Source organism: Camellia sinensis, chromosome 7, assembly GCF_055761805.1.
Source record: "Camellia sinensis isolate YWXY chromosome 7, ASM5576180v1, whole genome shotgun sequence".
Lineage (NCBI taxonomy): Eukaryota > Viridiplantae > Streptophyta > Magnoliopsida > Ericales > Theaceae > Camellia > Camellia sinensis.
Window position 1 is genome coordinate 72,630,261 of NC_138967.1, and position 24,397 is coordinate 72,654,657.

Consider the following 24,397-nt stretch of genomic DNA (forward strand, 5'->3'; position numbering starts at 1 on the left):
CCCGTAGCAGACCTCCAATAACTTTCCCCAATCCAGCAGCAGACTTCCAATACAGCACACCAAAACATCATTCAAACAATTGCAAAAAGGCCAATATGCAGCAGCAGACTTAAGCCTATTCGTTGATCCCATATAGCAGCAGCAGAGTACATATATAGCAGAGCAGATTTGAAGCACAGCAGAGCAGCAACCAGAAATGAGCATGCTTGACCCCATAAACTAAGCCAGAGCAACAAGCCAAAAATAAGGCAAAGCATAGCAACATTGAAGCACAGCAGAGCAAAAGTAGCCACCAAGAAGATATGGTAATACCACAGACTAACCAAAATCCTGCATACCACAGCTTGACCAAACTCCTGCACCCCAGTTTCAAAAAACAGCAAACACCACCCCCTAAATGAGACTTTGATACTATCCAGAATACAATATATGTCGTCCACTGAATACGATAGGCCTCTATAACTTTGCTTACAGCAAAGTGCAACCCTCACTTTTACCATCTCAGCCAATTCAGGCCCATCAACAATCTTATCATTAAAAAGGCAATCATTCCTACCTTTCCAAATCATTCCTAGGTGTGCAATACAAAAGAATACATATATAAACTAGCCTAGGATTTGGGGAACAGAACGGCTAGAACACCCCACTCTGATTGAGCATCTGCCAGCATGGCTTGGGCTTGGTCCAACTCAGCTTTAGTTGTCTGAATGGATGCAGAACGATGTCTAATTTGGGAGAGCATCATCCTTGCTTCTTGATTAAGCTGGTCATGTTGCTGCTGCAGATGAGCCTTTCTTTGCCAGACAGAGGCAAGTTCTGCCATGAGTTTGGCTTCCTCAAGTTCAAGTGCTGAGTGTTGCTGAAGAATGGCTGCAGAGGTCTGCTGGCTGAGTTTGAGTGAAGTAGATATGGTGTGGGCTTCGTTTAGGAAATCCTTATTGGTTTGAATATCCTTCGAGCAAGTCTGAACCATCTCTGAAAGGGTTGGCCATTCTGTGATGATCTTGGCCAATTGCTTTAGTTGAATGGGGTTAAAAGGATTAGGGGAGAGGTTTACAACAGCAGAAAGACAGGCCAAGGTTTCATCAGGTTTGTGGAGAATGATTTCTTCAACTGGGGTGTTAATGAGGTTGATGAAGGTGGTTAAGGTTTGTTGAGTTTCAGCATCAAACAGATGTAGCCTTTGAGGCAATGGGGATATTTCGTCTAGATCTTGTTGAAGAATAGAAAGTTCGGCCCAAATATCCTGGCATGAACCGACGGCCTGTGAACATTAATAGTTTGGTGAGAATATATTCTTGCATGTAATAAAGAGTAAATAGGATGAGGTTGGAAATGGTAGTACCTGTCCTGATAACGTGCACGCAGACGGTTGGCCTTGTTCAGCTGTGGTTGTCGCATGAGGACGAGTTGTTTCTGGTACTGATGAAATGGCAGCATCAGCGCCTTGAGGGTGTTTCTCTGGTTCTGCTAGCAGGGGAAAGTCATGAGGACCTTCAAGTTCTGTCTCGCCCATTGGTCGTGGAGATGAGTCCTGTATTATGTCCATCCCTGTAAATTGGAGAACAATACCAGTTACTTAAAGAGAAGTTTTTTTTTCCCAAACGAACAGTAACATTTGTATTTCTATTTACCTTGGTTGTGGTGAACTTCTGGTTGAGGGGATTTTGTGTTGTCATCTGTTGGAGAGGATTGGCTGTTGATTGAAATGTCAAATTCAATCCTCTGTGATTCTTTGTTTGACGTTTGGGAATTGGAGGGGTTGGATGGTGATGGTTGAGGGCTAGAGACAGAAGGGACAATGTGTTGAGGAGAAGTGGAAGGATGTTGTGATGCAGACTGTGTGGATTGCTGTGGCGAAGACTGTGAAGCAGGTTGTAAGGAAGTTTGTTGCGATGCTTCAGGTGGTGGTGGAGTTGGTTGTACAGTGGGTTCTGTGGGTACATTACTGATTGGACTGGGAATTTGATGAATGTGTTGAGGAGAAGTGGAAGCATCATCATCAGCAGCAGCAAGGAGTAATCTCCTTCTTTTTCTCTGCACAAAAGTAAGTGATCAGTCGGGCGTGAATGCAAATTCGGATGCTGTAAATATGTAAAGTGAAGGCTTACTTGGTAGAGCTGCCCTAAAGGATTTGATATTGTTTGGCCAACCATTTGGTTGAAAGGGATATCCCACTCACTTAGGTCTGTGCTTAGAGCAGGAGCAGTGGAAGGCTCTTCTCTCTTCTTCGCCGTGACCTCTGTCTCAGTAGGGGTACGGGTGGTAGCTCCTCTCTGTGCTTGTGTCTGCGCGGATGCGAAAGAGTCTGCCATTAATTTCGGAACTGAGGGGGTGTTTGTCTGAGTAGTTGCATCCATTGGATCCTTGCCTTTACGTTGGTCCCTAACCAATGGTTCAGCAGCAGGCCCAATTTTGGCTGTCAAGGGTTAAACAAGTTAGTGTTGTAGAGAAAAAAACAAAACAAATTGCATGACACAGTCAGGGATATGAAGTATATGAAGGAAGGATACCTGTAGCCTTAAGCTTGGAAGGCGAGGATATGCGGCCCTGAATATGAATACAAGTATCGTTAAGGCAGCTTTCAAGTGGCTTGCAGAAAATAATGGCAGTCACAAGTCCCCACCAATGGTCAAAAGCAGCTGAGCAGTCCGAAGCAGGTTTGAAGAAGAAGGGGCCAAAATCTTGGAAAAGTTTGGTGTTCTCTGTCAGAATGGATTCAGCTTGTGTAGGATCTTTCAAGTGGATTCTGGACCCAATCTCCTCATGGATGGTTGGGTGGAAATAAGGATAAGGGATAGCCTGGGAAAGACCAAATTGCCTGGACCATTGATTGGGACAGTATGTCTCAAAACTGCAGCTGGATAGCTTGGCGGAGGATATGGAACAGCCAACCAAGACATGTCTAGAGGTGAGAATGTGTCTCCAACTCTCATTTTGTTCTTGGACTTGCTCATTGTGTAAATCAAAAGGGTCTGTGAAGAGGAAGCGAAGTCTACTGGAGGAGAATTCAAAGTTTTGAAATGGCATGTACAGGTTGGAAGGTCTCTGCGAATGAAGGTTGTAAAACATGGTAAGATGATTTGTGAAAGTGAGTTTTGAATGGCTGTTATAAGTGAGCAGTTGCTCAGCATAGGAGTGGCAAACAGGTTTCAAGGTGTTAGGTGGTGGGGGTCGTGCCTCAGGGAAATAGGCATACAACCAGGCCTGGAAGAGCCAGAATGGGCCACCACAGTTGCCAGAAATCTTCTTGTCGACAAAGGAAAATAGGGCCTTGTAAAGGGTGGCAAGAAGATAAGGGGCTAAAGCCATAAGTTGGCCGTCTTGCATACACAAGGCAAGGGGGAGGTATTCTTTCGTGATCTTGTACCCAGGGACACAAAAAAGAAACTCACAAAGCCAAAGTAAGTAAAAAGCAGTTCTTTCTTTGTCATCGACAGGGGAACCACGCTTGCCTTGGTATTTTTTAGCAAAATCTGTATAGCACATGTCAGTGTTTAAAGTAAATGTCACTTTTGGAGGCTCAAGGAGAGCATGAATTGGATTGCCCAAGATTGGCAGACCAGTCAAGTGAGCTACATCTAAGATGGTAGGGGAAATCATACCAAAATTGAGGAGTAGGGAGTTACTAGACTGCGACCAAAAGCATGCAGCAGCAGCAATCAGCCCTTTCTCCACGTCATAAATTTTAGTCGACAGTCTAATTGCTTCAGCAATGCCCTGGTGCTTCCATACTTCGGCGTCGTGACCTTCAATTCTCCTGGCCCAGCTTCGCCAATCAGAGTCTGGTGACCTCCACCCTCTGAGTGGGTTTTTGCTGACATTCCAGTTAGTCCACTTGAGTCCAGCTTGGTTGAGAAGAAGGTTCTCACCATTACCAAGGGGATAGTATGGAGCTAGCTCGTCTGGGAAGTAAGACGCGAAGGTGGGGCCTAGAGTAGCCTTAGCGACAGAGCTTGGGCTGGGCAATAGGGTTGCAGCAAATTTTAGAGGAGCGATAAGTGCACTGATAGGGTCCGGGAAGCGGAGTAGGTCTTCATTGTTCTCCTCAGATGGAGATGGTTGAGATTTTTTCGGTGCCATGGCTTAGGGTTTTGTGGTGCTCTGGTTTTGAACGGCAATGGTTGAGAAGAAGGAGTACAGTCTGGGGAGTTCGAATCAGAGGGAAATGAAGTGGTTTGAAGTTGAAAGGGTAGGTCTTTTATAGCTTATGATGGGGCCAGTATATTTAAAAGCTCTTATATTGGGCTGTACTTTATGTTTGTTTTGGGCCCAAACAATGGCCCCCTCGTTGAAGTTAAATATCATATGACTTGGACCCCCATTACCCCCTCTCTCTCTGATTGGCCACTTTTTTTTTTTCAATTTCTTATTTTTTTTCCTTCTCCAAACAGCAGCCCCCACGTGTGTGTGTGGGGGGGGTGGTGGTGATTGGGGGGGTCTCAATCACTTCCGCAATATTTAACTTGAACATGGGGGCCATTGTTTGCACCAAGTTTTGCCAGTCTCTGTCGACAGATGGTCCACTTAATCGAGGGCATGTGGCCAAGTCTGAAGGAATGTCCAAAACCTGAAAGTGGGCTCTCTGGATGTGGGTCACCTAGAAGTGATAGGGGAAGTTTTTACCACCAGTCATGGAGTTAGCGGGCACACTTTCAGGAGGAAGCATGAGACAAAGCAGGAGCCTTGCTCTGTCGATAGAAGTTTAAAACAGTTGGTGGCCATGAAATAAACACAAGAAAAGGGAGCTCGACAGATAGAAGTGGAGGTTTAGTATTGATATCCGTATACTGTTTTTGTGGCCCATCATTGGATGATCCCACACGTCTACACCATAACTGCCACTGTAACTGCCCCGACTTCGAATCTTCAAGTCCACTCTGCCAAATATTGACTCTTCCCTGTCGACCTTCCTTTCCACCATTGTGGGGCATGTCCCTCATCATTATGAGACAAAAATCGACAGAATATTGTCCACTAAACACAACCACAGTCCTTGCAAACTGGGTCAATGAACCGCAACACTTGGCCACTCACAGTTACTGCCCCTGACTATGAATCATCAAACTCTGCCAAATATTGAATTTTCCCTGTAATTTAATCAAAATATATTCAATGTCGGTAAACTTGAAAATACGTTTGAAATAACCTTTTTCTGTATTGTAATCACTTAAACACAATTGTTGTCCTACATTTTACGTAACGAGAATACACAACTTATTTATATCAAAAACAAAATATACATCTCGGGTTTATAATAAAAAAAATGGGAACTACTTTTTTTTTAAAAAAAGTTCACTCATATTTTCACCTACATTCTGATTGGATATTAGATTAAAAATTCCTCTTTGCACCTATTTTTCCCACATCCTCCCAACAGCTGCTCCATTCAACTAACATTGAATCTTGCATGCCACCTGACTTACACACTGGAGCAGTTACTGGCAGTGCTCATGGATTTAGTGGCCACCCTCCAAGAGGAAACATGAACGAATTGAGAGTCTGTATCTGTCGAGGAAAGGCTAAAAGGACCTGGGCACAGGTGGTAACTTCAATTATATGCACTTCGACAGGTGGCAACTTACTTTCTACATTGTAACTTCTGTGTAGTTTTTTCCCTTCTACTTTCTACTTTGTTACAAACAACACAACAACACAACAACTTACTTTCTACTTTCTACTTTCTACTTTGTTACTTTCTACTTTGTTACCATCAGTTCATCGAAAGAAGTCTTCATCCATTTCAGGCATTTGAACCAATACCACAATTGCTTGATTTTCTTCTTGAACTTGTCAACTTTAAATTACTGCATCGTTGCTGTCCATATAGGCCCACCATAATTTTACTAACAATAAACCCATACTTCCATAGTAAACATTAAATAATTTCACAACTCCTGTTCGTAACTCGTAATTCATACACCGATCGGCATGGAGATAAAGTAACGAGTTCGTTGGGTTACTTTCTCCAAGTAACACCCAAAATTAACTGCCACTTGGATTATATACAAAATGCATGTGCTGGTATGTAATTTTGCAAACCCACTTGGACAAAATTCGTATTTTACTCGAAATATAATACTAATTTACGGACACAAGTCATAACAAATCAATACGAAGTGAAACACATCGTTAGTTGATAAACCACACCGCAAAAAACCCTTCAGTTAGATCCAACCAAATATGAAACAGAAACAAGCAACCTGCAATAGGAATCTTGGAATACAGACATAAGCCAATTTCCCACCCAAAACAACACACAGACAACCCATATATATCTTACCTCACCTTCAGTTAGTTTTGAAAATGACAAGTCACTGCAAACACAAATGACAACATCACTCTAAACAATATGGGAAATTTACAACTCGTGGCCTTGTACATAAGTAACGTTGTGCCATTTCCTGGCATTGTACATAACCAATTATTTACACGTTACGTACAGCAATCCGTGCAAAATGAAAACTACATACATTATTTCCATGTGTTTTCAATAGCTAAGGGAATAAGTAAATCATACAAATTATACAATTACCTGATTCACCTCATCAATTGTGTTCGAATCATTTTTCCACACTGCTGCTTCAACACTACCGTATTGGCCCACAGGCTGCTTGGAATCAGGAGAAACATCAAAAAATAGTTGCCGTTGCTTAATGTGCGGTGTACTTGGATCCACCAACCCAGTTTTGCAGCGAACGGGCAATGACTCCGCATTGTACTCACGGTCAGTTATGTGGGGTGTATCTGCATCTGAGTTATTACCCACTGTTCGGCTAAACCGAACCTTAGGACACGTTCGCTTTGTGTGCCCAATGCATTTGCAATTCCCACATTTTCTTGGTCTTCGACAGTTGGACAAGGCCCGTCCTGGGTTCCCTTTTGTCTTCACAACATCAGGATCTTCTACTCCAAATTGTCGACGGAATGAATGTTTCCCTTTGTCTCCATTCCCACCGTTCAAATTCCTCTCATATAACTCCTTCATCCGGCTCGTCATCGGAAGACATGCATCCCTAGCATCCTTGAAACCTTCCGTTGATTGCGAGGCATAGAAACACATTTCGTTGTAGGAAGAACACAATATCCCATACCGGGCCATCTGTGTTGTAGTGCTATCAATTGAGGGTTGAGGCCATTGCTGGCCATCCTTGCTTGCAGCCCTTGTCCATCTATGCAGCACACAAGTTGAGGAAATTTGCGTTAAATTTTCAGTTTTCATAACACATATCATGTGGCAGCAAGGTAGCCCCAACGACTCAAACTTCATGCAAGAACATCTCATTGCAACATCTATTGGACTGTGTGTTACTATCCATGATCTGTCCTTCACTCTGTACTTATGAATATAGTAGCATTTCTGACCATCCGGCAAAGGGAACACATCCTTCACATTCAACTTCCCCTCTTCTAAGATTTCATCACGGAACATTCTAAATATATTTCGGGTGAATAGCTCAGCTCCATGTCTCTCTATATCTCGCAATGGAGTAATCAATACCGGAAAAGTGTTATTTGTTTCAGCATCATCTCCAGCCTCGTTATACCTTATCCTTGCAAGAGCCCGATCATAGTGCCTAACAAATTCATATAGCTTCAATTTGTGTTGGAGGAAGGGATTGAAATAAGCATTCATACACTCCGAGCGCTGAGTGCTCTTCATCCCAGCAAAGAAATGTCCACGCATATATGCCTCAGCCCACATATGACGCTTCTCATATGTCTCCAACACCCAACTGTTGGTTTGAAGTCCAAATTCTTCGACCATTGTCGTCCAGCCATGCTCAAACTTTGTCTCATCCGTTTCCATGTCCATGCACTGCTTGAAAGCATGTGCAAAGCCACTTATGTGAACATTTGAAACAGCATTTTTCCCAAGATGCCAATTACATAATCGATGTCTTGCATCTGGAAATACTCTTCTGATTGCCTCTCGCATCGACTTATCCCCATCTGTCAGTACGGACACAGGTGCTTTATTGCCCATCGCCTCCATAAATGTTTCCAAAACCCATGTGTATGTCTCAATTGTCTCATTAGCTAGCAAAACACATGCAAATATCGTGGTCCTAAAGTGGCTAGTCACACCAGCCAACATGACAAACGGTTTCTTGTATGCATTGGTTCTGTAAGTTGAGTCAAATATCAACACATCACCAAACTTTGCGTAGTCGGCCCGCGATTTCGAATCTGCCCAGAACAGATTTTGTAACTTGTTATCGTTACACACATCATACTTGTAAAAAAAACGTGCATCAACATCAAGTTTTGCGCATAGGTAAACCAACGCACCCTGCGCATCACCATCCTCAACTTCTGCTCTACGTTCGGCTTGAATATGGTTGTGCAGATCCGTGCGGATGAAACCAACATTCTCATAAGACCCGGACTGATTTACCATATAGTCCATGATTTGGCTAGTCTTCACACCGACATTGCGCATAGCCATTGCTTGAGCTTTGTCACCGCTGTTTAAACTGCGATGTGACCTCAGATACATCACACAGTGTTGTTCCGCCAATTCATGGTTGTGGTCTGCGACGAAGTGAGTCACAACATACTTTCCCCCTTCACCAGCATCCGCATCGTACCGTATGCGAAATTGGGCTTTGCAACCTACTCTTGTTAGTGCCTTGGGAGCTTTACTCTTCTCAGCAACACGGTCCAAGTATTTTGGAAATCTCTGACCTTCCCTTGAACACAACCACAGCCTACTAACGACCTTTCCCTCTTTATTTGTGTTAAATCTAGATTTTCGTATACTAAATCCCTTGGCTTTAGCATACGCATTGTAGAAATCTTCTCCATCTTCGACCGAATCAAATTTCTGTTCCAGAATAGCACGTTCAACATCACCAACCATGTCATTGCGATGAGCATCGTCAACCATTTCTTTTTTCACATCGGCTCCGCCATCTTCAACATTCATGTTGGTTGCTTCTTCATTGCTCGGACTAGCTTCGCAACCATGATCAGGTTCTGCCCGACTTTCATTCATCAAACGGATGTCATCTGCTTCATTTGGAATGTCATAATCATCACCTTCCCTTTTAACTTCTGTTGGGGCCATACTGCACATGACATTACTACCAACAATTACTTGATGACCGAAAATTGTTAACACAAACACAAACATGACATTTTCACACGGTTTACCTGTTTGTGCAAACACAAACACTCGCTTGAGAAACAGAAAGAGAAAGGTTAGCTGCCAATGGAGGGGTTTCCGTTGGAGCGAAGCGTAGAGCGGTTGAAGTTAGGATGGGGGTTTAGTTGAGGGAAAATAGCTGAAGTGAACGGGCCAGAGAGACAGAGAGGGAGACAGAGAGAGGGACACAGCTCCATACCTCATATCTAGTTCGAGAGAAGGGCTTCACTTCAGCAATGGAACCAACACAGCCTTCTAGTTACGTTGTTGTTGGAAATCACCCGTTATAATGTTCCCTACAGAGCTTCGTCAATGGAACGAACCCAATAGGGGCTTCTCCCTGTTAATGGAAATCAACGGTTACACTGACTGAACCTTACACAGAGAGGAGAACAGAGAGAGATAGAGATGAAATACAGAGAGTGAGTGGGATGCAATCATGCAAATACAAGCATTAACCGGTTGCCCCGGTTTCAACTTTTTCACGATTAAACAATTCAATGGTCTTGATCAATTATTGTAATCTAACGGCTAACAATTGGGTTGCATATGGTGTGCAACCTTAAGGGGGTTGTACACTTAAGCATGACCCAAAAAAAAATAACAAATAAGAAAACTGATTCTTAAAACTTGTTTGGCAAATTGTTTCTAAAAAATGTTTTTTGGAAAATTTTTAAAACACTTTTTTAGAAAACTTAAATTGTTTATTGAATTTTCAGAAAATCATTTTTGCACAAAATTAAAACGATATAAAAAAATGGTGTTTTCAAACTTTTCGTTATTTTTATTTTTGAAATACAAAAAACAAAAACATCAAAAAAGAAAACTATACCAAGTAGGCCTTATCATATGACTTCTATCACAAAGTAAAATCACCTCTTTCAAATTGTCAATTACAAAAAAATTCTTAGGTAAATAGGTCGCATTAATGCCATCCATTCCACCCCTCCCCCAAATTGTGAAGCAGTAAATTCAATAAATTGACCAAACTTTACTAAAATTTCCAATTGGAAGGACCAGAAGTCACAAACGGTACAGTCTTCCCCCACATGGAAGACCAAAATAATTATCAGGCAAGCCAATCACAAATTATGGGCCTACCACTTCCTCGAGCCCCAATTACCTTGATTGAGGCAGTAATTGTTCTTTTAAACTGATTTTAAGCCAAAAATAAATGAAAGATCAACTTGAGATTTCACACTCTATCAAGACAAGTAAGATAGCAAAGACAGTATCATTTGCAAATCACCAAAATTCTCCATCACCTTATGCTCTAAATTTCACTGTAAGACGCTAAAGCCAAGTTCTCATCGTTTGAATTGGTAATAAGTCCACTTATCAAAGGTAAATTGAGTAAACTATAGTTCGTCTCCGGGAAATTCTATTTCCACCACCCTGATAAACTCAGTGAACACACTTAGTGAAAAATTAGATTAATGACAATTATATCCTAATTAAAAATTACTATAATAGCCATTGATCAACACTTCTAATATTATATATACAAATTCTTTATACACATCTTTTAGAAATAAAAATATCTCAATATACACTTTTTCTTTTGTAGTCACTTTGCTAGGGTGCTCTAACGTGATATTGCAATCTGAGTGTCGTCCAACTAGCAAGGTTTCCTTAAATTCTTGAACTTGGTCGCTATTTTTAAGGGGATTGAAGGGTTTGGGATCAAGAACTGAAGGTGGGTTGTCGAGGAGGAAGATGTTCTTGAGGATGGTGTTGTTCTTGAGGACAGTGAATACAGGGATTGTCTTCTCTTGTTCTTGTGCTTCTTCTCTCTTATCAGAAGCAGCCATGGTGGGGGCAAAAGTTGCAGAGAGAGAGAGAGAGAGAATTGATTCGGAGGTTAAACTACAAAGTTATGAATTTTTTTCGGAATTTAATGGACGAAATTATGCATAATATTCGGAAATCAAGTTCCGAATGAAACACATATATTCGGAAACCCAGTGCCGAGCACTTCCAGCTACAAAACAAACATACTTTCATGCCAATGGAGTGAAGAGAGATCCGAAAATTGTCAATCTAATAACAAAATGATAAATGTAATAATAAAATTGAAAGATTTCTTACCTTAAACAAAGTTTTCAACAGTGTTTAGTAGATATTCAATGGAGCTCTTGAAATCTTCAATGGAGGTGAGGAAAGTGCAGATTTTTTTATTTTTTTTTAGTTTCCTGTTTGAACTTCTTCTTCTTCCTTCCTGCTTGAAGTACAAATGTAAATTGGGGTCACTCTGGTCTTCACGAGTGGGTGAAAATTAAAGTGTGTATTTTGAGGGTAAATTGTGTGTATATGAGTGAAGGATTTATTTGTAATTTTAAGGATGTGGGTTGAGATAATTACTTAATAATTAAATTAATAAGGATGTGTATTGAGAAAAGATTTTCCCTGAGTTTATTAGAGGGGTGGAAATAGAATTACCCTTCGTCTCCGGGCCTGATCATTCTAATTACCCTTGTTCAATGAAGGTTTATTAATTAAAGCTATGGCCTGTTGAATCCAAAATCCACCTCAAAAATAAATCTATACTATTATATATGTGAAGGCTTCTCAATTTCAGAACACCTTTGCCACAATTATCTAGATGCCAATCCTCTAGGAGCTTACCTCCTTCTAGAGTAACTTTGCCTGTATCTTCTAGACAATCAACTTCTGATCCATTAGAACCTGTGATAGGAGTCAGAATATTCGAAAATTTATATAATAGAAGGCCGGGAAATCATAGGGAAAGCCCCAAGTTATGATTTGGTTTGGTAAAGTGCAAATTTTGAATTTACAATTGAAAGAATGAAAGAGATACGTGTGCTTAACTTTCTTTTTCCTGTTAAACAAGGAATAGAGATGGATCAATGACTGAGATTGAGATCACTTTAAAAAATCAAGGTTTAAATTAAAACAAATTTAAATTAAAACTCAAGATTCAATTTGTTAAGAGTCAAACCAAAGTATTTGTTTTTGGTATTTCCCCTTTATTTTATTCAAAATAACAAACCACCGGTAGTCTCTCTTATCATTTTGAGAACGTATTGGCTGACCAATACAGATGGGATAGTACATGATTTCATATTGATCTACCAGTACAACTCTAACAACCAACGTGACAGATGTTCATTTTGACAACACCTGTTGATTTGATTTCTTCCAACACAAACAAATATACAAAACAACAAACCATTTCACAGCTTCTGTATTTTTCCAAGTGTAACATAAATGCTACCGTAAAACTCATAATGTTCTGCATTCACATTATTTTACAAAGTGTTCTTAACATGAGAGTATCATTGTATTGAAAGAATAATCCAGAAAATCGGGTCCAACAAAAAAAGCTCTTCAAACTTTCACAAAACCCGGCAAAGTTGTTCAATTATCTATCATCCCCTCATTTTTTCTCTTCAGAAGCTTCAAGATCACATCCCTTTCCAAATCCGAGTTCTGACATGTCTTGCTTTGCCATCAAGTTCCTGCATACGTCAATAAAAACTTTTACTATAGCCTCAATACTGAAATTAGTTATTTACTATATCATTTCATTTTGCAATACTCCAAAAGACAAATTGTGGGTTTTCTTCTATCATTTAATGAGCTATTGAGCAATCAAACAGATTTGGAACCACGGTTTGATAGTTCCACAAACAACAGCCGCTGCATACCCTTATTTATAGTTCAAAATCCATAACGTTAAGGACATTTTAACGTCCTCACAAATAAAGCAAGCACAGTAGATATAAGCAACCATGTTCTTTATGCATACTTGCATACTTAATTTTGTTTAACTATACTGATCTATAAGCAACGAAGAAAAAGAAAAGATACAGGCAATGGATCATCTATACATTGAGCACAACAATTTTTTTTTTTTAAAAAAAAAAAGTGATGTAACAGTAAGAGAGAATTAATCCCCAGGCATAGAACTACAAATTATTTTTTAACATGGGAAACATAATTGCATCAAACAACTTTCTGTTAAGGCAATTCTTATCACTAGTATCTCTGTAAACTGAAAAAACACAGATTATGCAGCGGATTAAAATGATCAGATCATACCTTCTTGATGATAGAACCTTCTTGGATAAATCACGTGCTTCCAGGAAACTTCTTGATGAACCAACCCAGCAGTGGAGTGATATCACAGATTGAATATCACCCACACTAACCACAGTGTCAAAGACTTGATCGTTGTGTTTTTTGGAAGAGAGTCAGAATGTGGGTAGAAAAACAGACTACGTTGTTTTTTTCTTTTTCTCTGATTACCCATAACCATATCAGATATTTAATATATTATAATATCTATCCATATCAGTTAAGATACAGATAATATCTAATATATATTATATCTATCTATATCAGTTCAAACTGATAACGTCTGTTTCAAGAGTGGTTATCCTAAATAGGTTTGATTTCAAAATCAAAACCTATTTGGATAAGGATCAAATGTTAAATTTAAATGGTCATGCCACATGGGCGCCCATTACTAACATCTCCCACTCGCACACGAGTTGGCATGACACTGCCACATCTCTATCTCAATCTCCCCAAAAACGAACAATCTCATACTAGCCAATGCACCGTGCGACCGCTGAGAACACCTGCAAGTGGGAGCTCTATACTAGAAACTCAACATGAGTCAGCATAGAGACATCAACCCAAAAAGAACAGAAATAGTGTCTCATGTACCCAGACCCATCTAGCTACATCAGTCCAAAAACATCTCTAATCCCTCAAAGAGCATGTTTGACTTTCCTAGGTCCCGCATTATATTCACACCCAATCAGCATCCTATAAAGAGCGATGTGAGTTGTCGACAGTGAATATAGAGCAGAGATGTAGAACTAGATGATCTTCCCTTCACCCTCATATCATTCAATTTGAAATTGACCGCTTTCCCAGTAATGTCCCTTAAAGCCGAATCATACATGACCGCAGGCAACATACCAAAGTAGCTGAACATCAACTCCTCATCTTATGACATAGTCAAAGGTCACAAAAGGCACAAAGTAAAGTCAAAAAAAGACTTTTAGGACTCACACGGTGAAGAAGCAGGGATCCATTCTTTCACCTCGCTAACGGGTCGATAAGCACATGCAGTATGAATGCATGTTATAGTGGAGTTACTCTTCCAAAGAGTGATGTTAAACTCACACACCATACAGATCTTAGTCTAGTCGCTCTTAAGCGCACGAGTCGCTTCCTAGCGTCTAACTCGAATTCTCTATTTGCTCGCCTCTCAGGCATCAAATGAGATCTCGCATCTGGCTATCCATAACAGACATATCATGGAAAAGTGGGTACTCTCATATCCATGGTCGGTCTCTAACAAGACCTCATCTTGGCTTCAACCAAGGCGACATAGCTAGTGGATAATTTTAGCTTCTAGTCTCATCCTTACTCGCTACCCAGCGCTAAGGGCGATTGCTCGTGTGAGTGAGCCAATCTTGCCTGCTAACATCAATTTAATTGTTTTGTGTATGCTAATTCACAAACCATTACTAAAAGTAGTAAACATAAATGTGTGATAGAAACAAGTATGAATACTAATGGCATTAATATCCCCAAAAAAAAAGAGTTCAACTGAATACACATAAAAAATCACCACCTACGTAGTCCTAAAGCCCTAACATGAGTAAGATAAACATCTCTAGCAATAGGCTTAGTCAAAGGGTCCGCAACCATGCGACTTGTAGGGATGTGCTCCAGGATCACTTCTTTCTGCGCCAAAATATCTCTGATAAAATTAAACCTCACATCAATGTGTTTGGTTCTGCCATGGTATTTAGGATCCTTAACGTAAGCGAGTGCAGCCATGCTGTCACAATGGATAGTCACAGGATCTGAAGTGTGTGTGACAACATCCAAATGCTGAAGGAATCTCCTCAACCACACGGCTTCCTGAACGGCAGATGAACAAGCCACAAACTCAGCCTCCATGGTCGATAAGGCGATGCAGGATTGCTTCTTACTGCTCCAAGAAATAGCACCATCGCTAAGCATGAAAGCATATCCTGAAGTAGACTTACGCTCATCTAGGTCTCCTCCCCAGTCAGCATCACAATAGCCAACTAGATGTAGATCTGAACTCTGGTAGCAAAGTGTGTAATCTGCAGTTCCTCTAAGATATCGTAATATCCTCTTAACTGCTTTCCAATGAGCTGGTCCTGGGTTGGATTGGTAACGACTCACCAATCCGACTGCATAACAAATGTCAGGACGTGTACACATCATAGCATACATCAAGCTTCCAACAGCATTTGCATAGGGAACACGGGCCATCTTTTCATTTTCTTCTTGAGTCTTAGGACCCATATCAAGGCTTAGGCTCTCGCCTTTTGCAACAGGAGTGTCAATGGGTTTGCAGCTCTGCATCTGGAACCGCTCTAGAATAGTCTTAATGTAAGTCTCTTGAGACAAACCAAGAAGTCTCCTAGAGCGATCCCTGAGGATCTTAACACCGAGCACATAGCTCGCCTCACCCATGTCCTTCATTTCAAATGTAGAGAACAACCACATTTTAGTGGCGACAATCATCTCCTTGTCATTTCCAGCCAATAATATGTCATCTACATATAATGACAATATCAGAAAAATGTCCTTGGACCGCTTAACGTACACACAGTGATCTTCATCAATCATCGTAAACCCATTTGAAATAATGGCTCGATGAAATCTCAGATTCCACTGTCTGGATGATTGCTTTAAGCCATAAATAGATCGTTGAAGCTTGCAAACTTTGCGCTCCTGACCTACTGCCACAAAGCCTTCTGGTTGATCCATATAGATCTCTTCATCCAGTTCTCCATTGAGAAATGCAGTTTTAACGTCCATCTGATATAGCTCTAAGTCCAACTGAGCTACTATGGCCAGGATTAGGCGAATAGAGGCAAACCTTACAACTGGTGAAAAAGTTTCCTCATAGTCCACACCCTCTCGTTGGGTGTAACCTTTCGCCACTAGGCGAGCCTTATACCTTTCTATGGAACCATCCGCCTTGCGCTTGATTTTGAGAACCCATTTGTTCCCAATAGTCTTGCGCCCTAGCGGCAAATCAACCAAGTCCCAGACATGATTTTTCTTCATAGACTCTATTTCTTCTTCCATTGCAGTACTCCATTCTTTACTAGCAGGGGATGAGAGAGCCTCTTTGAGATTCTTAGGCTCCATCTCATCACTCGGAGCAATCATGAATGCTTCCCCTTCAATCTCAAAACGACGACGGGGTATAGCTCCACGTTTGCTTCTACGTAGTTGAGAATCCTCATCCATTGGATCCAATCCATGGGTAAGTAGATCGCTCCCACTGTCCCTAGGAGCTTGAGGAATTATTTCCTCATTCTCTACTAAGCTACTAGGTGCGCCTTCAAGTAGATCCTCCATCTCGTAGAATTCTACTTCTCTAGTTACCTCACCTCTGCTAGGGAAATCCTCCTCTAGGAAATCCACATCTCGCGACTCAATTTCAGTCACACTTCCATCCGGATGCTCCCCAACAAACACATAGCCCTTAGAATGCTCACTATAGCGAATGAAGATACACTTCTTTCCTCTAGGGCCCAACTTCCCAAACTTATGAGAAGCGTTGTGTATGTAAGCTGCCGAACCCCAAGGCCGCAAATTGCCCAAATCAGGCTTTTTGCCAGTCCACATCTCATATGGGGTGGAAGGAACTGATTTGGAGGGCACACGGTTAAGGACGTAGGCAGCAGTCAACAAAGCATCTCCCCAATAAGAAATTGGAAGATTAGCTTGCGCCATCATTGATCTAACCATGTCAAGCAATGTGCGATTCCTTCTCTCCGCTACACCATTTTGTTGCGGAGTCCTAGGAATTGTCAATTGCCTGATAACTCCTTTTTCCTCACAGAGCACTTTAAATTGCTCAGATAGATACTCACGTCCTCGGTCAGTCCTTAGAGCTTTAATGCTCTTGTCTAATTGATTCTCAACCTCATTAACATACCGTCTAAAGCAATCCAATGCTTCTGACTTGTGAGAAATCAGATAAACATGACCAAAACGTGTGCAATCATCTATAAATGTGATGAAATAGGGGGCTCCATGCCTTGCCCTCACATTCATTGGTCCACATATATCAGAATGAATAAGTTGCAATGGGATAGATGCCCTTATGGCTTTCCCAAATGGTTTTCTTGTTGCCTTTCCAGCAAGACAGTGCTCACAAGTAGGCAAAGTGACTCTAGCGAGTGGGCCTAAAAGACCTTCTCTAGCCAATCTAGTCATCCTGTCTTGCCCTATGTGGCCTAATCTAGCATGCCATCTCATAGAATCATTATCACAAAAAGATGCAATATTAGAAATAGAGCCATTGGCATTTTTATTGATACTAGAATCATCCACATCCAAAACTAAAAAACCATCTGAAAGATAACCAAAACCATAAAAAATTGTTCCCAAATAAATGCTAACACCATTATTCTCAAAACAAAAGCTAAAACCAAGGCTCATCATGCTAATAACTGAAACTAAGTTTCGCCGAATATCCGGAGCATAAAGAACATCATGAAGATACAAGGTGCGCCCTCGTCGCATTTCCAGCTTGAATGTGCCTATGCCAAGCACCTCCACACTGGACTCGTTCCCCATGTAAACTTTTCTGCTCCCAGCAGGTACTCGACGATACTCAACGAACCCTACTCTGTCCCTCGCGATGTGGTCTGTTGCTCCGGAGTCTACAACCCAAAAATGAGGAGAATGAGCAATTAATGCTTGACTAGACACAAAGCATTGAATGCGAGAAATTAAGTAAGGGAGTACCTTCTTCTGCTCAGGGCAATCCCGAGCGAAGTGTCCTTCTTTGTTACAGTTAAAGCATGTCAATTTAGCCTTTGCCTTCTTACCACCTCTCTTGCCCCTACGCTTGAAATTTCTAGCGCCATTGGGCTTAAGCGCAGCCGCTGCTTGCTTCTTGGGGGCACCTTTTGCTTTTCCACGTTTGAACTGAGAAGTCCTACGTGAGCTTGACTCAACCACCATAGCAGAACCATCAGACTTAGCCGCCTCAAGGCGCTCAGCCTCTAGCTCCAAATGACGCGATATGTCTTCGAATGTTTTCACACTCTCATTATGCATCATGTTCTGCTTCATCTGCTCCCAAGAATTTGGCAGAGAGCGTATCACAGCCTGTACTTGCTGCTCTTGAGTCAAATTATGCCCAGCAGCCGCAAGCTCACGTATCATGGCTGACATGACTCTCAAATGCTGCTTCATCGAGTGATGCGCCCTTTTCTGATATGAGTCAAACTTCATAGTCAGCCCACGTAGCTTTGCCAAAGAGGTAATACCAAACTTTTGCTTGAGAGCTTCCCACATCTCAAATGCAGTCGGGCAATGCTCAAACTCACTAATCAAGTCGTTGTGCATGCTGCTCAACATAGTAAAGCGCGCACACCGATCTTTGTTACGCCAAGTCTGAAAGGCTTCAAGATCACGACGATGTTGAGCTGTATTGCCCTGCTCTGGCTCAACCATCACTTGTTCAAGTGTGGTCAACACTTCTTGCTCATTGAGGAGGTATTGGATCTTACGGCGCCATATGTCGTAATTGTCGCCATCCAATTTCTCTCCCTTAGTTAAGTCTGCCACCACTGACTTAGCAGCCATTTCTACATACAGAGTAAATAAAAATGCGCAGGGGATATTAATGATAGCAACACAAAACAAAATATTTTGCAGCAAAAAAGAATCTAAATTAAATAATGATAATTTTACACATGTCTCAAGATCGAAAATTTGCTATGCTCGTAATCATCTCTTGCGCCTCTAGTGATAATTATCAAAATTTAATTTCATTCCATGCGCAAAAAATAATCAAACAATCTCCCACTATTTATGGCATATACAAAGCATGATAAATTCCATACAATAGCATCTCAATATAAATTTGCAAACAACTCATGCTATATTTATTTAATGATGGAATTCAAATAAATAAATAAATAAATAATCATGCTTTAATTGCAACATATTAAAAAACCAAAAAAAAATTGTATTTAATATGCAGATTATGCCATAATTAAAGTGTACATCATTTTTTGAAATTTTCTGGAATTTTCTAAAATTTTCTGGAATTTTCTGAAATTTTCTGGAATTTTAAATAACTAATTAAACACACATAAAATTAGAAATAAAAAATCCAGAAACTAGTAAACAGAAACAATATTCAGATTATGCCATAATTAAAATGTACATTGTTCTGAAATATTCTGAAATTTTTCTGAAATATTCTGGAATTTTAAATGACTAATAAATACACATAAAATTAGAAATAAAAAATCCAGAAACTGATAAAATGAGACAATATTACCAGTAAATAATAAAACCTTTCAGAAGTCTACAATAAATATTTCAGCCCCAGAAAATTATTTATGCAATACCAGAATCATTTTAAAGCATAAAAAATGAATTATTAACACAGGAAAAATAATTTATATTTTCTGAAAATTTTCAAAATTTTACAGAATGTAGAAAACTTAATTCTGAGTCTAACAGTATAAGCCACGCATAAAACAAATATGTAATGAATTAATTATGATCATTTAACGCAGTTCAGAATTAAAAACAAAACAAACAGTGCCTAATCGCCAGCAGCCAAGCCAGCCGAGGAAAACGGCGCGGCTCAGCACGCGGCTCGGCTCGAGGCTCGGCTCACGGCTCGGCTAGCGGCTCAGCGCGCGGCTCGGCTCGCGGCTCAGCGCGCGGCTCGGCTCACGGCTCGGCTCGCGGCTCAGCGCACGGCGCGCGTGCGTGGCGCGGAGGGCGCGCGCGTGACTGCGCCGCTGACGCGTGCGTGAGAGCGCGTGCAAGCGCGTCGGGTGAGCAGCTGGCGCGTGGAGGCGCGTGGAAACGGCCCACGGCGTCAGGTGGCGCGTGCAGGCCATGCGCCGCCTTCCAGGGTGTTTTCTGGTCCGATTTTTGTACTGCCGGACTCCTTTTTTCAAAATAAAACTATTTATGATATGAAAAAAGACATTAAAGAACATAAAAAAAATATTTTTATGCTCCTAATCTGAAAAAAAAAAATTTCTACAAATATTCATGTGTATAATATATACATATACATATAAAAGTATACACATGAGGAAAACACGAAAATATCCATTAACAGGCTCTGATACCAATGTAAACTGAAAAAACACAGATTATGCAGCGGATTAAAATGATCAGATCATACCTTCTTGATGATAGAACCTTCTTGGATAAATCACGTGCTTCCAGGAAACTTCTTGATGAACCAACCCAGCAGTGGAGTGATATCACAGATTGAATATCACCCACACTAACCACAGTGTCAAAGACTTGATCGTTGTGTTTTTTGGAAGAGAGTCAGAATGTGGGTAGAAAAACAGACTACGTTGTTTTTTTCTTTTTCTCTGATTACCCATAACCATATCAGATATTTAATATATTATAATATCTATCCATATCAGTTAAGATACAGATAATATCTAATATATATTATATCTATCTATATCAGTTCAAACTGATAACGTCTGTTTCAAGAGTGGTTATCCTAAATAGGTTTGATTTCAAAATCAAAACCTATTTGGATAAGGATCAAATGTTAAATTTAAATGGTCATGCCACATGGGCGCCCATTACTAACATAAACTGCTATTTCACAAATTGAAGTAAAATCCACAAGCATATATGATACTTGAATCATTCTCATTCATATAAAAAATCTTTCCTCTTAAAGCAGTTTCTGAAGACACCCTACATCAAACTGCAACCTCATAGAGATACAAGGAAAATTTATGTAACAAATTCGAAAGAGGTTAATTCTATATCAGTATAAGTGTGAGTACCAAATTTCCCAATTTTTGACTGAGACAATATCACAGATGGCCACCAGAGCACTATTCTGACGCAATTTGACTAGCAGTTCATACATGGAAGGAACCAAGCAGACCGAACAGAATTCTAAAACCAATTGCCTCTCCCGATTTACATTAAACCCTGAGCAAAGCTATGACAAGGGCTGCAATGCCAAATTTTCGAAATACAATTACTTTTTTAACTCACACAAGCATGATCTTACTAGGAAGGAAATGACCAGCCTTAAAATAGCTATACAGCCATCAGTTTCATAGCTGAAGCAAGATTTTAAACACAAAACAGAAATGATGTCGTGCAGACCTACCCTATGAGCTTCACCTAAGAAGAACCTTCAATTATACAAAATATTACAAACTTTCCCCCTTTCCAAAGCCTTAGTTCTGAATGATTGCTGTGCCTGCTTTTACATATCATACTAGATACTGAAACTACTTATACTTGCAAGGAATCTTTAAACTGAAACTACTAATACTTCTAACAGCAAGTTTAAGACTACTGAAAGTAGAATGCCAAAGAAGATGACAGAGAGGAGAGATGAGTAAAGAAAAGCATTATTGGTCAAGCCTATTCGGTTGCTTTTCAGTGATAATGTCTCATAAATTGATCAAAATGCAGCAGAAGGAACCAAAACAGCCTTAGAAATGCCTTCAATATCACAAACACTGCAGGATACATAATAATAAAAATCTCCATGTGGCAGCAGTGAATGTATGAAGCTTAAGGTATATAAATATAGTAAGGCATGATGAATTTATCTTAATGTTTATGACCACAATAGTTGAGGATGAAGATGGTAGTTTTATGCATGGTTGACATCATATAAGTTGCATAAAATCCTAAGTTTGACATCACTAAACAAAGACATGAATAAGACCAGTAACAAAAATGAGTTAGAGAATCATCATCATTTTTTTTTTTTTTTTGATAACCGAGTGTCTGGGCCAACTTTCGTGCACCTCCACTAATCCCAGGGCCCTGAAGTTAATGACCAAGCAAGCCTCTAGTAGCCCTAAGGTGTGACTCGAACTCAAGACCTGTGGATTTTATTCTCCAGGTTTTACCACTCGGCCATTTACCTTGGGGTTAGAAAATCATCAATTTAGGCCTCGTTTGGCATGTGCCTGTTTTAGTCTAAAAGCCAAAAATTTACTAAAAAACCCAAAAAGTCTATAACCTATACCAAAAAGTCGAAAATTCTCTTTTCTCTCTACTTTTTGCATACCTTTTCGTAAAAAACCAAAATGTCATTCCAAACATACTACTTTTTTTTACCTCATTTTTAGCCAAAAAGTACTAAAATAGCCTGTTCCCAAACGAGGTCTTAATTCACTGTTCAATTCTTGTGTTGGAAGAATTGTCTTTCAAGACTACAATCCCAAAAGAGAGAAGCCAATAAGCATATAGAGAAAATGTGGAAAAAGAAAATAAACAATTTCTGTAGTTTCAATTTCCGAAGGTTAAGTACTGTAATTTTATCAATATCTACATTATATAGATGAAATTTCATGTCACTCCTTTGACAAGGCACTATATTATCTTGCCATTAGCTTTAACAACATTTTAGGCCCACCACATATCTAACCTAACGGGTGTAAATAAATTTCAGAAGTTGGCTCTAAATAAGCCTCTTCCCATGATCTTTTTACTCTGTGTAAAAACACAAACTTAATTTTTTTTTTTTTTTTTTTTTTAAAAAAACAAAAGGAAAAACCAACAAAACTCACTTTTCCATGCGACATTCAAGGTACGTTTCGGAGAAGTGCCTACACTTTTCAGATTTATGACCACCGTATTTAAGACAATTGATGTATTCTTTCTTCTCCTGAAACAAAATGTAAAAATAAGCAATCATAAAAGTTGAGTTCAAAATCAACAAAGATATCATCAGGAATTCCACGCAAATGTCTACGAGTTGCAGCTTTTTTATTTTTTTATTTTTTTAGGTGCCGAAAAAAGAAAAGTAAATAAGTTTCCTGAAGGAGCCTTTAAGTGATACTACCAGGTCACATAGATGCATGTGATCTAAAGGGAAGACTCCTTTTTCTGGTGGTACTGGTCTCACTCCCCTATTCCCACCAAATGCTCCACCTACAAAAATTACAAAGCTTTGTCAAAACACACACGCACAGAGTACACAAATTTTTTATTTTATTTTATTTTATATTTCAATTAAGATTAACTAAGAAAATCCATTTCTTCTACTGAATTTAACAGGAATGAAAATAGTCGACAGAGACTACCACAACATGAAGGCCAACCTAGTTTACGAAAAATAATGAAGTAAATTGATTGTTTCATAAGGTAGAAGCCGCGCGCGTGCACACAAACCCGGGGGGGGGGGGGGGGGGGGGGGGGTGTGTTTGAAAAGGAGAAATTATTATGACAAAACACTTTTCATTGCCAATGTGACAAAATTCTAAAGTAACCAGCTAGGACAGTCTACCTAGAATCCATATCTGTATGCAAAGTGATTACTAAGAATACAAAATTAGGGTTCTCAATATAAGGTTTTTGACTCAATCAATCAAGAAATAAACTTTTGATTTATGATTAAGTTTAAATTAGGCATTTGCAATTCTGCTCTAGAAACATGATATTGATAAACATATATAAATAAATAAACCAAAAAATATGGACAAATATATGTAAAGCACAGACACATGAGCTTTTCAATGGGACTCAATTCACAGCTTGATTCACTATTTCAGGATATTTATGAATCTTTTGATCACATGCATACCCACTTTACTATTGTTTTGGAAGAATAGAAAAAGCCCTAATTCTTATTACACCATGAATTCATATCACCATGGTTGTTTTATTGAAGCTGAATGATGCAAACTAGAACAATTTACAAATATATATAAATAAATAAATAAAAATAAAAAAAAAGTAAATTAGATAATGAAAACCTAGAGAGAGAGAGAGAGATTGACCAGCACTCATATGTGAGATTTTGGTTCTGCTTCTGTTACTTCAATGGCTGTCTAAAAGCTTCTTTCTTTTGTTGCCAGTGCACCGTGATTTCCCCCTTCTCTCTTTCTATCTATGCTGCAGATCTGAAGATTACATGGGATCGATGATCATGATTTTTTTTGGGTAATTACAAGATCGCAAAATTACCAGACTAGATTACATTTGTCCGACTCGATTTTAATAAAAACAAATTTGGAAACGTATTGATACGGTAGAGTAAAATGTAAGGATAATTAGGGTAGAGTAAAATACGAAATATCGTTAAAAAGTGCCGTTAGTAACACTTTGCGTTTTTAATTTTTTATTTATATTTATAAAATTTTTAAAAATTTAAATAAAAATTTGTTTGATAAAATTTTTTATTTATAAATTAATGGTCTCAGTTTATAAATTTAGTCAAAAAATAAA

General features: G+C 39.6%; 1 protein-coding gene across 2 annotated transcripts; it reads right to left on the minus strand.

Moving 5' to 3' along the window:
- Positions 1-11,253: 11,253 nt before the first annotated feature.
- LOC114286672 (uncharacterized) lies at positions 11,254-24,256 on the minus strand. 2 transcript variants are annotated; one of them, XR_003637622.2, is made up of 6 exons: positions 23,950-24,256; positions 23,013-23,101; positions 22,738-22,835; positions 12,514-12,627; positions 11,774-11,833; positions 11,254-11,366 (listed from the first exon to the last, which is right to left on the minus strand). XR_003637622.2 is itself a non-coding variant. In XM_028229856.2 (4 exons), the coding sequence occupies exons 1-4, from the start codon at positions 23,957-23,959 to the stop codon at positions 12,546-12,548; spliced, it is 279 nt and encodes a 92-aa protein (XP_028085657.2). In that variant the 5' UTR covers positions 23,960-24,256; the 3' UTR covers positions 12,381-12,545. The 2 variants fall into 2 exon arrangements, 1 of the variants encoding a protein (XP_028085657.2); XM_028229856.2 differs by lacking the exons at positions 11,254-11,366; positions 11,774-11,833 and having other exon boundaries at positions 12,381-12,627.
- Positions 24,257-24,397: the final 141 nt, after the last annotated feature.

Bases quoted from the DNA above. Each gene is read 5' to 3' on its own strand.
- LOC114286672 (XM_028229856.2), bottom strand. The intron at 22,836-23,012 runs GTAGTATCACTT...ATTTTGTTTCAG, and splicing joins ACATGCATCTATGTGACCTG to GAGAAGAAAGAATACATCAA. The intron at 12,628-22,737 runs GTGAGTTTTGTT...TGACGTATGCAG, and splicing joins CTTGAATGTCGCATGGAAAA to GAACTTGATGGCAAAGCAAG.